This window comes from Eleutherodactylus coqui, chromosome 1 (genome assembly GCF_035609145.1).
Source record: "Eleutherodactylus coqui strain aEleCoq1 chromosome 1, aEleCoq1.hap1, whole genome shotgun sequence".
Classification (NCBI taxonomy): domain Eukaryota; kingdom Metazoa; phylum Chordata; class Amphibia; order Anura; family Eleutherodactylidae; genus Eleutherodactylus; species Eleutherodactylus coqui.
The window spans coordinates 73,105,962-73,123,531 of record NC_089837.1 but is presented as its reverse complement, the minus strand read 5'-3'; the positions used below and the strand labels follow the sequence as shown (position 1 = coordinate 73,123,531).

Here is a 17,570-nt window from a genome sequence, read left to right as displayed (position 1 = left end):
TCTCCTATCTATCTATCTATCTATCTAGCTAGCTAGCTATCCCTCTCCTATCTATCTATCTATCTATCTATCTATCTATCTATCTATCTATCTCTCTCTCTCCTATCTATCTATCTAATATCTCTCTATCTCCTATCTATCTATCTATCTATCTATCTATCTATCTATCTATCTATCTATCTATCTAGCTATCCCTCTCCTATCTATCTATCTATCTATCTATCTAATATCTCTCTATCTCCTATCTATCTATCTATCTATCTATCTATCTATCTATCTCATATCTATCTATCTATCTATCTAGCTATCCCTCTCCTATCTATATATCTATCTATCTATCTATCTATCTATCTATCTATCTAATATCTCTCTATCTCCTATCTATCTATCTATCTATCTATCTATCTATCTATCTATCTATCTATCTATCTATCTATCTCCTATCTATCTATCTATCTATCCCTCTCCTATCTATCTATCTATCTATCTATCTAGCTATCTATCTAGCTATCCCTCTCCTATCTATCTATCTATCTATCTATCTATCTATCTATCTATCTCTCTCCTATCTATCTATCTATCTATCTATCTATCTAATATCTCTCTATCTCCTATCTATCTATCTATCTATCTATCTATCTATCTATCTATCTATCTCATATCTATCTATCTATCTATCTATCTAGCTATCCCTCTCCTATCTATCTATCTATCTATCTATCCCTCTCCTATCTATCTATCTATCTATCTATCTATCTATCTATCTATCTATCTCTCTCCTATCTATCTATCTATCTATCTATCTATCTAATATCTCTCTATCTCCTATCTATCTATCTAGCTAGCTAGCTAGCTATCCCTCTCCTATCTATCTATCTCTCTCCTATCTATCTATCTATCTATCTATCTATCTAATATCTCTCTATCTCCTATCTATCTATCTATCTATCTATCTATCTATCTATCTAGCTATCCCTCTCCTATCTATCTATCTATCTATCTATCTATCTATCTATCTATCTATCTATCTATCTAATATCTCTCTATCTCCTATCTATCAATCTATCTATCTATCTATCTCATATCTATCTATCTATCTATCTATCTAGCTATCCCTCTCCTATCTATCTATCTATCTATCTATCTATCTATCTATCTATCTAATATCTCTCTATCTCCTATCTATCTATCTATCTCCTATCTATCTATCTATCTATCTATCTATCTATCTATCTATCTGATATCTATCTATCTATCCCTCTCCTATCTATCTATCCCTCTTCTATCTATCTATCTATCTATCTATCTCCTATCTATCTATCTATCTATCTATCTATCTATCTATCTATCTATCTATCTCCTATCTATCTATCTATCTATCCCTCTCCTATCTATCTATCTATCTATCTATCTAGCTATCTATCTAGCTATCCCTCTCCTATCTATCTATCTATCTATCTATCTATCTATCTCTCTCCTATCTATCTATCTATCTATCTATCTATCTATCTATCTAATATCTCTCTATCTCCTATCTATCTATCTATCTATCTATCTATCTATCTATCTATCTCATATCTATCTATCTATCTATCTATCTAGCTATCCCTCTCCTATCTATCTATCTATCTATCTATCCCTCTCCTATCTATCTATCTATCTATCTATCTATCTATCTATCTATCTATCTCTCTCCTATCTATCTATCTATCTATCTATCTATCTAATATCTCTCTATCTCCTATCTATCTATCTAGCTAGCTAGCTAGCTATCCCTCTCCTATCTATCTATCTCTCTCCTATCTATCTATCTATCTATCTATCTATCTAATATCTCTCTATCTCCTATCTATCTATCTATCTATCTATCTATCTAGCTATCCCTCTCCTATCTATCTATCTATCTATCTATCTATCTATCTATCTATCTATCTATCTAATATCTCTCTATCTCCTATCTATCAATCTATCTATCTATCTATCTCATATCTATCTATCTATCTATCTATCTAGCTATCCCTCTCCTATCTATCTATCTATCTATCTATCTATCTATCTATCTATCTATCTATCTAATATCTCTCTATCTCCTATCTATCTATCTATCTCCTATCTATCTATCTATCTATCTATCTATCTATCTATCTGATATCTATCTATCTATCCCTCTCCTATCTATCTATCCCTCTTCTATCTATCTATCTATCTATCTATCTCCTATCTATCTATCTATCTATCTATCTATCTATCTAATATCCCTCTATCTCCTATCTATCTATCTATCTATCTATCTATCTATCTATCTATCTATCTATCTATCTAATATCTCTCTATCTCCTATCTATCTATCTATCTATCTATCTATCTATCTATCTCATATCTATCTATCTATCTATCTATCTATCTATCTCCTATCTATCTAGCTATCCCTCTTCTATCTATCTATCTATCTATCTATCTATCTATCTATCTATCTATCTATCTATCTAATATCTCTCTATCTCCTATCTATCTATCTCATATCTATCTATCTATCTATCTGTCTCATATCTATCTATCTATCTCATATCTATCTATCTATCTCATATCTATCTATCTATCTATCTATCTATCTATCTATCTATCTAATATCTCTCTATCTGATATCTATCTATCTATCCCTCTCCTATCTATCTATCTATCTATCTATCTATCTATCTCTCTCCTATCTATCTATCTAATATCTCTCTATCTCCTATCTATCTATCTATCTATCTATCTATCTATCTATCTAGCTAGCTAGCTATCCCTCTCCTATCTATCTATCTATCTATCTATCTATCTATCTATCTATCTATCTCTCTCCTATCTATCTATCTATCTATCTATCTAATATCTCTCTATCTCCTATCTGTCTATCTATCTATCTATCTAGCTATCCCTCTCCTATCTATCTATCTATCTATCTATCTATCTATCTATCTATCTATCTATCTATCTATCTATCTATCTAATATCTCTCTATCTCCTATCTATCTATCTATCTATCTATCTCATATCTATCTATCTATCTAGCTAGCTATCCCTCTCCTATCTATCTATCTATCTATCTATCTATCTAGTATCTCTCTATCTCCTATCTATCTATCTATCTATCTATCTATCTATCTATCTATCTATCTATCTATCTATCTCATATCTATCTATCTATCTATCTATCTATCTATCTATCTAGCTATCCCTCTCCTATCTATCTATCTATCTATCTATCTATCTATCTATCTATCTAATATCTCTCTATCTCCTATCTATCTATCTCCTATCTATCTATCTATCTATCTATCTATCTATCTATCTATCTATCTCTCTATCTATCCCTCTCCTATCTATCTATCTATCTATCTATCTATCTATCTATCTATCTATCTATCTATCTATCTATCTATCTAATATCTATCTATCTCATATCTATCTATCTATCTATCTTATATCTATCTCATATCCATCTATCTATCTATCTATCTCAGTCATTAATTACCATACTTTCTTTTGCAGATTTCTGTTTGCTATGTCAGCTCGCGGCCGCACTCCATTAACATTAGTTGCCCCAACATGGCGTTCAGTGGGCTCCTGCTGCACCTCTGTGACTCTTTTGTTGTTGCCAGTTTCTTAAAGAAGTTTGAGTTCCTCAAGGGTAAGTCAGGCATGGAGATATCACAATGCACACAACGGCAATCCCTCAGCACACACATCTCTGGATGTCAATTAAGCATAAAATATCACAAGCATCCATCCTAATTACTACTTGTATCTTCATTAAACGAGCATCCCAGCCCAGTGATTCAGTGCAGTCTGCTGTATCCCAGAGGATAACTCACTCGCAGCTAGTAATTACATTTTTCAAATTAAGGCTACATGCACACAGACGATATTTCTGTCAGATTTTCGTACCGAAAAATCAATCTAAAAATTGGTGGGAAATAGCGCCCATTCTTTAGTTAAAATCACAGAGGTGAGGAAAAAGAAAAAAACAAAAAAAAACACATATTCACTGAAAAAGCCAAAAATACAATACCTGAAGGTCTGCAAAGCAGACACGGTCGCCATAGGCACGATCGCCATAAGGCAGGCACTATCGCCACCGGCACAATCGCCGTAGGGCAGGCGCACTGGCCTTAAGCCCTGAAGATATGTAGTCAGCCAGACAATAATGTGTGGAGGAGCAGCTTGTTCCTGGCAGGCTAATATGCAGTCACCCACTCAACCTGTACTGACGGAAGCGGTGTGACCTCGACGCGGTCCGTCAGCCTATGCGTTTTGGCCAAAATGCAGTACCAACACACGCATTTTATTAGTATGCATTAGTATCTTTGTATGTAGTTTGCTAGTTGGTGGGGGAGCCCAAGATGTCAGCCAGTGTGGCCCACCTTGGAGATACAGGGTAACCCGCTGTCATATCAGCCAGGGTTGATATCCTGTATGGTGGGTCACCACCCATCTATGGCTGACATCTTTGGTATCGTTCACATGTGCAGGCTATTAGTATATGCAGTCACTCCTCCCCATTCTTTAGTTAGTCCAAGTTAAAAAATGATTGCAGCATATCCTATTCTTGTCCTATATCACATGTCAATGTGCGGGGTTCAGCAGACGGACGCAATGTCGGAGTGCTGTCCGATACTAGTCGCACCCAACAATCTCTTGTGCAATTTTTTAAGTACCTGTGTACAATACCATAATATGCATGAAAGCAAACACATCGAAGGTCTGTTCAGAGGGTTTAATTAGAATGTCTCGTCTTTAACATTACTATATCCAGATCACAGCATGGAAAGAGCTCTCCAATTAGAAGAAACGTGCCAGTGTACATGCTCAGCGCATTCTCCCTGGGTTGTTATTATTTTAGTGTTTGAAGTGAAAAAGAGGTAAATGTAGACCCCCTGTAAAAGAGGAAATATATTCATGTCTGCCCTTCATAAGAAAACGATCATCAGGTTATGCAGTACAGTGAATGGCCACTTTAACCCCTTAATGACATGACCTATTTTGGCGTTGAGGACCAAACGATTTTTGGTATTTTTCCATCTCCATTTTTCAAAAGCCATAACTTTTTATTTTTCCGTGGACGCGGCCGTATGAGGGCTTGTTTTTTGCGTGGTGAACTGTAGATTTTTTGGTACTATTTTTGGGTACATAGACTATATTGTAAAACTTTTATTATTTTTTTTTATGATCGTAGGGAGAGAAAACGCATCAATTCTGCCATAGATTTTTTTTTTTAAAGCGTTAATTATGCAGCATCAATGACACACTACATTTTTTTCTGCGGGCCGGTACGGTTACAACAGTACCAAAATTCTTATATTTTTTTTAGGTTTTTTCCACTTTTACACAATAAAAACCCTTTTTTTGGAAATTATTATTTTTTTCTAAACTCACTGTATTCAAAGTGCTTTAACTTTTTTATTTTTCCATGAACGGAGCTCTGTGAGGGCTTTTTTTTTGCGAGATGAGCTGTAGTTTTTATTGGTACCATTTTGGGGTACATACGTTGTTTTTTTATCACTTTTATTGCGTTTTATGGGAGGCAAAATGCTAAAAATTAGCATTTTGCCTCCGTTTTTTAGCATTTTGTTTTAAGCTTTTTGCCGTGCAGGATAAAAAGCATGTTCAATGTATTGTACACGTCGTTATGGATGCGTTGATACCAAATATGTGGGGTTTTTAATTTTTTTTACATTTTTTATGCTAATATGAGAAAAAGCATAAAAAAAGGTTTTTTTAACTTTTTTTTACATTTTTATTTTTTGAACTTTATTTTTCTCTTTTTTTACACAATCTGTGTCCCTCTGAGGGACTTTTACTGCAGCACTGCAGATCGCTGTGATAAGGCATGGCAGGGCTTCTTCCCTGCCATGCCTTATCGCTTACTATAGCGATCACAGGCTATGGCAATACAAGACGCCGGCATCCGGCGTCCTCTTGCCATAGCAACCAGCCGGGCTCTCGCAATAATATTGCGAGAGCCGGCTGGAGACACAGAGGGAGCGCGCTCCCTCTGTGAACCCTTTCCCTGCCGCGATCTACTTAGATCGCGGCAGGGAAGGGGTTAACATCGGGGGGCGCATCTCTGATGCCCCCCGCTGTTGCAGAGGGATACCGGCTACTAGTGACAGCCGGCTCCTGCTGCGGGATAGCACGAGATCTGCTATGATCTCGCACTATCCCCATGACGTAAGGGTACGTCATTTTGCGGGAAGTACCCGCCTCCCATGACGTACCCTTATGTCATGGGGCGGAAAGGGGTTAAAGACCCCCATCTAGTAGCACGATCGACCTCCTTTGGCCCTCAGAACTGCTGCAATTCATCATGGCATAGATTCCAGTAGGTGTTGAAATTGTTCTGCATGAATATCGGCCGCTGTGGAAAGGAAGCTTCTTGTAGTTGCTATAAATTAAATGCCCCAGCTGACAGGAAGGGTTCAGCAATTCATGCTGCTTGTGCGAAATTCTGACCTCCCATCAGCATGGTGCAACAGAAATCTGGATTCATCTGACCAGGCAATTTTTTTCCCCCACTTCTAAGTCATCCAGTTTTTGTTCTCTGTTGCCCACTGGAGTCTTGTCTTTCTGTCTTTCTTAGACAGTAATGGCGTCTGCTGTTATAGCCCATTCATGCTAAGGAACAATGATTCAGACACAGTATTCAGAGCATCAGCATTGTGTTTGGCTACAATTTACGTCATTGTACACCGTGTATTTGTTACAATTCTTGACATCCTCCCTCTGACCCCTTTTATCAACTAACTGTTTCCATCCACAGGATACCCTTCCGCTGGATGTTTTTCTTCGATCACATCATTCTTGGTATACTCTACACACTATTACATGAGAAAACCCAACACAGTTGGCCGTTTTTGGCCCCTGCTAGTCTGGGACTAATGATCAGGACTCTTTGCAAGTCACTCAGAGTACTAAATTTTCCCATTCTAATGTGGAGTCGAACCGACACTGATCCACGGATAACTTGTCACTTGATTTCATGCTGCACTCCGGGATCACAGGTCTAATTTCCTCACAGGAAAGCACCAATAGGACCGGTGTGTCGAATAAAGTAACTTTTCAGTATGCTTTATAAATTGCTCTGTATCCAGACACTGAATGAAGCAGCTCTGCTTGCCTCGTACATAGCGGAACATCCCAGCAAATCTCAGACATCAATCGACTCATAATTTTGACTGATGGGGGGAAAGAACTTCGAATATCAAAACATTACATATAGTGCACAAAGTGTAATGTTTTCATCTTGGTTCAATTGTCAGAGCTCCGCTTCAGGTATTGCCAACCTCTTAAGGCTTCTTTCCCTCAGTGTAGTAACTACTACTACCAGGTAGTTACGTTACTTTTAGTTTACAATCATTTTTATTCTTGCTGTAGTCTAAAATCTGTATTTTATACACTCATTTCCTGGTCTCTTGTGCGTACAAATAAAGCTGCAGTGTAAAGCATGGGGGACAGTATACAAACCTGAACTAGTGATGACTTGAGAAGTTGATTTCTGACTACCGCAGACTCTCTCCCAAGAAGATAGATGTCACTAATTATTGCTGTGCCTCGTATAATGAGGTAGAACTGCAACCAAAGCAAGTGGGACTTTGCAGTTTACACGGAATTCTACTACTTGATTGGATGCTCTATATGTCTCCTACATGATTCATGTCTCTAGTATAACTAATTAATTATACATTGTAGTCATACATCTTGACCATGTCTTTTTACCCTTTAGATGCCACCTTGTGTGTTGTGTGCCAAGACCGCAATGCTCTCCGCCAGACAGTAGTCAGACTGGAGCTGGAGGACGAATGGCAGTTCCGTCTACGAGATGAGTTCCAAACAGCCAACGCCAAGGAAGACAAACCCTTGTTTATCTTGACTGGCCGCCATGTTTAAAAAAAAACAAAACATGGTCCAGATAAACCCATGGGGCATTTGGCTGCGGCCCTCACCTGGACTCTTTGTATAGAACAGGACTCTTATGTTTTGCACTGGATAGGACTGAGTTACAATGTTGGAGCTGACAAACAGCAATACCTGGCATGGTAACAAGGACAAACATACATATCAGTTACATTCCTAGTTTATTTATATGTAATATGTATTTGTATATACTTTAGGCACTGAATAGGGACACTTTACTATTATTGTTTGTTCCTTTTTTATTTTTTTAATAAGGGCAATTATTAATATTCTCGGCATTTAAAGAGGTTTTGTGATGTAAAATGGCAGCTGGAGGAGTTGTATTAAAGGGTCTGTCCATTTATAAACAGTTAATGGGAGATCGTTAGGATGGCCATCAATAGTACATTGGTAGGGATTGCCTGCCTGGGACCCCCACTGATCAGCTGTTTGCCAGGTGGATGAGATAGTGCACTGAACTGATTTCTGCAGGAAGCAGACAGTTCCATTCCTACTGCAGTGGCCAGGCTTGGTATTACAAGACAAAGTTTCTGTTCAAGTCCACGGGAATTTTGTGTGTAGTACTAAGCCTCGCCACTGTAGGGAGATTGAAGCTGCCCACTTCTTGCAGAAATCAGCTCAGTGCATGAGCATATGATCCAGCAAACACCTAATCGGTGGGGATCTCAAGCAGCAGACCACCATTGATCTACTATTGATAACCTATCTTAAGGACAAGCCATCAATAGTTTATAACTGGACAACCCCTTTAAAGGCAGGTGCACTGAGAACAGAATTCACTTTCATGGTAAAGAGTGCTGACTGACAATGAGTATGTTAGTCGGTGCTCATTAACAGTAGTCGCATGGGCAGATTATTGCTAGAATGGGGGTGATGATCATTACTATAGTTGTTCATCCCCATACAGAATACATTCCTCAGCAGCACGTCTCCGCCTTAACATGGGGAGATGTACTGCTGACGAGCGAGCACTAAAAACATGGTCAGATGATGAAGGAACATTTGCTTGTTCGGTTATGTGGGCTGATGATCAGTTGACACAAATGTACATACCCAATCATTGGCCCATGTAAAAGAGCCTTAACCTATAGTATAGATACTTTATATAGTAAGGGCATAATTTTTGGTAACCATAAGCAGGTGTGCAAACTGGGGCAGGCACCATGTGTTTGTGGGCCATGGGGTGATGGAGTCATGATAGGTCCTTTGTCTAACTCCCCTTTATGTGCACCACATAGAGTATGCTTACTCAGATCTCCATGCCCCCCCCCCCAACTTAGTATAGACCCAGCATATAAAATGCAGAAGGATGCAACTTTGCATTAAGTCTTAAAAATGCCCTATGTTGTATGTTTATGCAGACCTATGTCTCTCCATGGTAACAGAAAGCAAACCCCATGTAGTCTGATCTTGATGACACTCTTCTATCTACCCCTTATTTCTTATGAACCTACCACATGTATGTTAGCTTCAAGTGACCCTCTGGTCCTGGAAACAAAATTTGTTCCTGGACTGGAGGGGGCATTATATTACCTGCCCCTCTCCCTTTACGGATTTCTACCTCAGATGTGCCAATTCCCAGTTCTTCTTTAATCTTTCAAGATGGCATCGCTCCTGTTACAATCAGAGCAGCATGAAGGACCTTAGCTTACTGATGCACCAGTAACAAAGTGTGCATTGGATGGTTTGGAAACCTATGTAGCTATTTTGGAAGTCCAGAGGGGCTGAGAACTGGCAGATCCAGAGTCAAACATCGGAAAGGGTGAGTGCCAGTGTAAAAAATTGTCCCTGAACCAAAAGGGGGACTTGTTGCTCTCCTTTTGTGGTCTGCTCACCTGGATCTAACAATTCCCAGCCCTTCTTTGATCTTTGAAGATGGTGGCATGGCTTATATCTCTACCCAACACACACTGTGCATCAGTAGTCTGCTTTCTGATTGGCCAGTGCTCACAAGACCAATGCTTCCCAATCAGAGAGCAGCATCTAGTAGTCTTAGACTACCAATACACAACCAGTGCACATTGTGCATAGAGTTGCGTGAAAACTGGTGAGTCTATTTCGGAAGAGCAGAGGGGCCGGAGACTGGCATATCCAAGAGATATCCAATACAATGCTAGAAAGGGAAAGCGGCAGGTAATATTACACCCTCCTTCTGGTCCTGGGAGAAACTTTGTCCCGGGACTGGAGGGTTGCTTTAAAGGAAAGCACAGATGGAAGGAGAGTACAACTGGAAGGCTAGAATACAAAGTGGTTGTTTTCTGTTACCATGGAGATGCATGTGTCTTCATAGGAGCTGTAGACACAAACTGATAAGAAATTTGAACTAAAGACCATTTGCAAGGTTGCTTAGATATAGATATATTGGGACAATACATTTGTAGGGAAGGTGAAAATACTCTTTAAAGGGGTATTTTGGCCACTTACCATTGATGTGCTTGTCTCAGGATAGGTTATCAGTAGAGATGAGTGAGTATACTCGCTAAGGCTAACAACTCGAGCGAGTAGTGCCTTAGCCGAGTATCCTCCCGCTCGTCTGTAAAGATTCGGGGGCCGTTGCGGGTGACAGGTGAGTTGCGTCGGGGAGCAGAGGGGGTGGGGGGGGGGGAGCGAGGGAGAGAGAGATTTCCCCTCCGTTCCTCCCTGCTCTCTCCCGCCGCTCCCCGCCCCCCGTCGGCCCCGAATCTTTAGAGACGAGCGGGAGAATACTCGGCTAAGGCACTACTCGCTCGAGTAATGTGCCTTAGCGAGTATACTCGATCATCTGTAGTTATCAGTATTTAATCAGTGGAGATCAGCTGCTCGGGATTCATGTCGTTCAGCTGATCCTCCGACCTGCCGTCTGTGCAGCGTGCCGAATGTCCGTATCGATGGGGGCCATAAGTGTAATAGCCGGCTTCACTCCTATATTAATCAATGCTTTTTATTACACTTCCTGCCCTGACCACCAATTCGGACGTAGGGCCCCATTGCACTGACAGCAGACTGGAGGATCAGCTGATCGTTGGTGATACTGAGCAGTGGTCACCTACCGAGCAGCTTGTCCTGAGGATAGGTCCTCAGTAGTAAATACCCAAAATACCCCTTTAAGCTAAAGTGTAACATTTTACAATAATGTGAACTATTCCTCTTCCTCCGCTCTCGTTTCTCTTGTTTTCTTGTGACCTTTCCTTCATATTTCACAGCAGTTTTTGAAACTGACTCCATTGATTTATGATGATGGTGTACAGTCATAAGCACATTCGTTATGTATGACAGGAAATCCCATGGATTTTACTGTGATTCCTGCGTCTGCCAGTAAGTGGTGTAGGTTATATGAAGTGTAAGTCTCTGGCTCGCTGGCAGTATACCCACTGACTGGCATAATGTGCAGGGCGATGTTATGTAACATGAGTCAGTGCCCGCTTCTGTCCGTTCATGTTAATGAATGTTGACGTTTTGTTTACACTTAGTTAGGGAATGACTTGGTGTCTTTTAGGTTGCATGTCAATCTTAAAATGGCTTTAATTCTTGTAAATAGTCTATGTGCGACAGGTATGTGCAGTATTTCATGGTCTGGCCAAGTAAGAATTTAATATGTACGAGTTTTTGAAATAAAATACATATCCTATACGTTTCTCTATCATTTATCACTTCACTCCCTTTTAACATCTGATTATTATTGTCGCTACCAGTTTTTATTGCTGCAGGGCATTTAACTCCTTACGGACCACATTTTTTTGTCCTACAGGACCGGACACTTTTTAGGGATTTTACCCATGTGCTGGTTTTACTGCCCTAATTTTTTTTCAGCTACCAAAATAATTTTTGCTGCATTTTTTTTCCCCCATGACATATAGGGCAATTTCTTTAATATCTTATTTCAACTACTTTTTTTGTTTATTGGAGGTAAAAAGTAAAAAAAAAAACTTTTTTCTTAACTTTATAGTTTCATTTTTAAAATTAATATATTTAAGCTAAAATAAAATACAGCAATGGGTTCCTCATTTCTTTTGGACGTTCTGATATATAATTTGTATGATCTTTGATTACAGGGCACATAGGGCGATGGTTTTGGCTGGTGTCAGGTCATTTTCTTTTTTATGTATATGTTTTCATTTTATTCTGTAATTTTTTTAAATTTATTTTTGTAACTATTTTTTTTACTATCTATGTCCCCAATGATGTCATATGTATAAGACCTTTGGGGGTCATTCACATTGTGTTTTTTGTTTTTTTTTAATTTCACACTTTTCCACTGTAGCTGGGGGAATCCATAGAAACAGCATTCATAGGAGCCCCATTACAGGGGAAAACATCCCCCCTGTAGTGATAGTAGTCACTAACAGAGCTGATCTGGGCCTGCTAGGACCCTGCATCTCTGCTGTACAGGGGGGCACCCAGCGCTCACTTGATTGCTGGCTCGAATAGCGGAAGTAACACTTCTGTTTTGCTCTCTTCACTGCATAGTGCTCATTGGGTGCTATGCAGCATGTAAAGGAGAAGGTAGAAGCAGTAAAAAACTGCTTCTCCCTTCTCAAGGTCCTTGGCTCCTGCTAGATTGCAGGGACAGGTGCTTTAATCCCACATCATATTTTTGCTATTAGCCGGGATTAAAGCCTAGGACCAAGCACTGTGAATATAGGGTGCTTGGTTCTTAAGTGGTTACAATAACAATTGAAGAAACTTTGCAAATAGGATTGGTTTAAAATCTTACAGTTTTGTATATACAGCTCCTATGTTGACATATTTATCGTCATGGTTACAGACTGCAAACAGACACTATGTAGTCTGATTCTGCATTTCATGTGTTATTTCATTCCCTATTTATGGAATAGCAGGAACAACAAAGTGTCTACAGTAGTATCATATGATTGCAGGATCAGAACATGCAGCATTTGTTTGTAGTCTGCAACTGTGAGATATATAGGTCTTCATATGAGCTGCATGAACAGAACGATAAGAGATTTTTAATCAAGACGATTTGCAAGGTTGCTTATTTTTTTATTTTAGAAGCGCTGTAGAAATGTAGGCTGCAAATAGCCTTTAACCCTTTCCAATCCACTGTCTGACGTCTAAAGACATTCTGATTGAAGGCTGTACAGCTCCAATGTCAGAAGACATCCGTCAGGGTATTTTTACTGTAGATTATGGCCGCTCTGTTGTTGGGGGCCTCTCCAGCATGTCACATACCACAGTACTATCTCTAGCCAGCAGATGGTGCCATTGTATAATGGCAGAAAGAGAAAGCCCCCTAGGAAATCCTGAATCCAAAATTGGATTGCAAAGGGTTAAAGAAACACATACAACATAAAAGGATTTGAAGTACACCTGTTACATCCTAGTTGGACGTAAAACAGCTCATCCAGATTTGGTGTCCTAAAAAGACAGATATACACTAGAGATGAGCGAACGCGTTCGTCCGAGCTTGATATTCGTGCGAATATTAGGGTGTTCGGGATGTTCGTTATTCGTAACGAACACCATGCGGTGTTCTGGTAAATTAAACTTTCTTCCCTGAGACGTTAGCGCTTTTTTTTGGCCAATATAAAGAGAGGGAAGGCATTACAACTTCCCCCTGCAACGTTTAAGCCCTATACCACCCCCCTGCTGTGAGTGGCTGGGGAGATAAGGTGTCACCCGAGTATTGAAATCTGCCCCTCCCGCTGCTCGCTATGGATGCATTCTATATGCGCTCAATGGGGCCAGCGGCAGCAGCGCTGACCCCATTGAGAACATATAGAAGACAAATCCTTCTTCTCTGGCACAGCTGTAACAGCTGTAGCAGAGAAGAACGATGTTTGCCCATTGAATTCAATGGAGCGGCAATACAGCATGTTCCACTGAATGCAATGGGCTGCCGGCGATCGCAGGATGAATGGTCGGAAAGGGGTTAAATATATAACCCCTTTCCTGCAATTCATCCAGAAATGTGTTACACTAAAAATATATACCGGCGTATAAGGCGACAGGGCGTATAAGACGACCCCCCAACTGTCACCTTATACGCCGGTAATACAGTGGAGCAAAGAATAAAAATCATTACTTACGTTTTTAGATGATCTGCGGCGCTCCTGCAGGCTGTCACTCCCTCCTGGTCCACGGCAGAGTATTGCTTTCTCCACGAAAGACTTTAAATCCCTGCCTCCAGAAGCACACGTGCCTTCAGCCAATCACAGCCAATGACAATGATGTCATTGAATGGCTGTGATTGGCTGTGTTTCTGGAGGCGGGGATTTCAAGGCTTGAAATCCCCGCCTCCAGAAACACAGCCTATCACAGCCATTCAATGACATCATTGTCATTGGCTGTGATTGGCTGAAGGCACGTGTCTTCCTGGAGGCAGGGATTTAAAGCCTTTCATAGAGAAAGCTTGTCTGCCGTGGATTAGGAGGGAGTGACAGCCTGCAGGAGCACCGCAGATCATCTAAAAACGTAAGTAATGCTTTTTATTCTTTGCTCCACTGTATTGCCGGCGTATAAGGTGACAGTTGGGGGGTCGTCTTATACGCCCGGTCGCCTTATACGCCGGTATATATTTTTAGTGTAACACATTTCTGGATGAATTGCAGGAAAGGGGTTATATATTTAACCCCTTTCCGACCATTCATCCTGCGATCGCCAGCAGCCCATTGCATTCAGTGGAACATGCTGTATTGCCGCTCCATTGAATTCAATGGGCAAACATCGTTCTTCTCTGCTACAGCTGTTACAGCTGTGCCAGAGGAGGACGATCTTTATGCTGACAGTGGGGGGGGGGCACTCTTGCCGCTATTGTGGCTTAATAGTGGGACCTGTGAACTTGAGATGCAGCCCACCATGTAGCCCCTCGCCTGCCCTATCCGTCACTGTGTCATTCCCATCACTTTCCTGAATTGCCCAGATTTTCACACATGAAAACCTTAGCGAGCATCGGCGAAATACAAAAATGTTCTGGTCGCCCATTGACTTCAATGGGGTTCGTTGTTCGAAACGAACCCTCGAGCATCACGGGAAGTTCGTTCCGAATAACGAACACCCGAACATTTTGGTGTTCGCTCATCTCTAATATACACACAATATATTAACGTTGAGAGCAAAAAATATTTATAATAACAAATAGGGAGTGTGAAATGTAACCCTAACTTACTAATGAGATGAGACATTACCTAAAAGCGGAGCACTCACCCTGATGAGGGTGACCCCACGCCAGGAACCTACAGCAAACCTGACTTTCCCTAGTTGGAAAACTGGGATATTTTCTACAATTAAATAATATGTATGGAATAGATGTTAATTTAAACTAATAAGGAAATGCTGAAACCGGTGCAGTATGAACAATAAGTAAGGAGATAGATGTTACTCCACCCCAAATACCCTTACACCATACAGACTTATCTGACAGAAGAACAGGACAGGAGCCGCTGCCCTAACTAGAAACACCTTCAGACTAGAAGTATAACTAGCGTCCTCAATGAGGAGGAGTCAGAATAAATGTGTACAGACAGGTGCTGACTGGTCGGCTGGGACACATGACTCTCTCCCAACCAATCCATCCACATACCCGCAGAGAAGTGTTCAAATCAGCATGCAATGCTGGAATAGCACTGAGAATATGCCGGCATGTGGCTCACATGGGCTGACAGCATGATGTCACCCCGATCCCGATCCGACATGGCCAGCAAGCCAACGCCAAAGAAAATATCTCTGTATTATGCTCCACCCCCAGGGCCAGCACTGTGGTTAATGCAATTGGTTAGATTTACTAATTACATCTAATAAATAGACAGCGTAAAATAAGGCCGCCTGTCCACGTGCATAGCATTATCCCACCGCTGGAGAACGCTGAAGTCACCGCGATGTTCCGCGGTGAACCTATCCATCGCATGCCGCGATTTTTATATGCGAGCAGAAAATTACGTGGATTTTCCGCTCATGTGCATCGGGCTGCACTTTCCATAGTTATCTTATGGAACGCGTTCATTGCGTTACCCGTGTGCAGATTATCGCCACGGATAGCGCAATGATATATCGCCTGTTGACATGAGGCCTTAGACTACACAGTCTGAATTGAGCCAAACTGATCGCAGTGGCTCATGCTGGAAGATACATTTGGTACATCTTTAGATACTTTAGTCAAACTTCACATCACCGATCAGTTGTCTTAGTTTTACACCAATATTTGATATTTCACCAACGGGAACCACTAAGTATAAAACTTGACTTTTATTGATTCTAATTAAAATAAATTTTTCCTTTTTCTGCGTATTTGGATGTATCTATAGATCTCTATGCTTATAGGAATAGGTAAGAAAGAACTCAAACTCTGCAATACACAAGCACACAAGTTTTCCTCCTAGATAAGGGGAATGAAACACTGCTCACTCTGCCCCGTAATATCACAGAATAGACCCAGAATCCATATGTTGTTTGTAGTTTGTGAGTCTATTATCTGTGTAGTGCGACTCAGTATATTATTTAAAGTCTATGAGTCTATCATCTGTATAGAACGGCTCAAAACAGATTAGTGCTACCAGTTTAATGTAGTCATGGTAAACAGGTTACTCACTCTGCTTAGTATCGAAATAGAACAGAGAGAGTATAGACAAATAGAATACTTGTCACCTATGAGCCCCAATTACATCGCGAGTGGGTGAGTAGTGGTCACTTGCGAATTCATAGAGGTATTATGGGAGGCTGAAATTGCGTTAACTTCTCCCAATATATCCTACTTTATTGCAGAGTGATAAAGGGGTTATGAGATGTGTTTATGATAACAATGCACATCTCATTAATCCAATTACTATTTTAACTTCAGCCAATCTGTCATGTTCCAACACATAGGCAGAAGATCAAACACATGCATTTATCAATTTCTGCATGTGTTTTAATTGATTCAAATTTATAGAGATAGCTTTATCCTATTCCAATAGGGCTTGCTATAAAGCCAATTCACTAATTTGTCTGATAAGACTATCTTCTGTCTCATAGGGCAGTTACACTCATATTGGAGTGCCTCTTAAAGTGTTTCACTGTCCCTAAAAAGATACTAACCGAAGTGTTTTTCTACGGTCACTATTAATGTGCTCCAAACGCCATCAACGCGTTTCTGCTGCTAAGATAGAATTGCAGCGTCCTCAGGATGGAATAATTTGGAGACAGATATGAACAGCACAGTGGTCGTCAGTGTTTGGGCATGATGAACCTCAAGGAATGTACCTAAAAGTACAGTAGAATATACAACTTTCAATTTGCTCTTCTCCTAATCTCATCTCCTAATCCTTGTTCAGTCTTTGGGTTCCAGTGTTGTTATATTCAAGACTATCATGTACTTATGTGCCGGAGTATCTGGATATGAAGGGATTGTCAGTATACAGCAGCTCATATACATGTACATTTTGAACCTAAAACTAAAGGAGTACATCCAGGGCTCTGTCATTCTATGGAGCAATTGTATAGGATTAACAGCGATCCGAGGTCAAGTGCCTGCACCAATGCTAAAAGGTGGGTAGTCCCATATTTTATATAATTTTTGCTAATTTGTAATGTAATATCAATGAAAAAAAATATATATGACTTGCACTTTTTTCTGGTAATTCAGGTGGTTTTCATGACAAGTTTTATGGATTTACAGCAAGCAGCAAATTCCCTTAGGAAGA

General features: G+C 40.2%; 1 protein-coding gene across 1 annotated transcript in view; it reads left to right on the top strand.

The window, feature by feature from the left end:
* GREB1 (growth regulating estrogen receptor binding 1) overlaps positions 1–10,498 on the top strand; it is a 101,404-nt gene extending 90,906 nt beyond the window's left edge. Inside the window, exons 31-32 of the mRNA XM_066597185.1 lie at positions 3,535–3,673; positions 7,766–10,498. Of these exons, the coding sequence (XP_066453282.1) occupies positions 3,535–3,673; positions 7,766–7,929 (303 nt within the window). The 3' untranslated portion in view covers positions 7,930–10,498. The remainder of the gene's footprint in view (positions 1–3,534; positions 3,674–7,765) is intronic.
* The last annotated feature ends 7,072 nt before the right edge of the window (positions 10,499–17,570 follow it).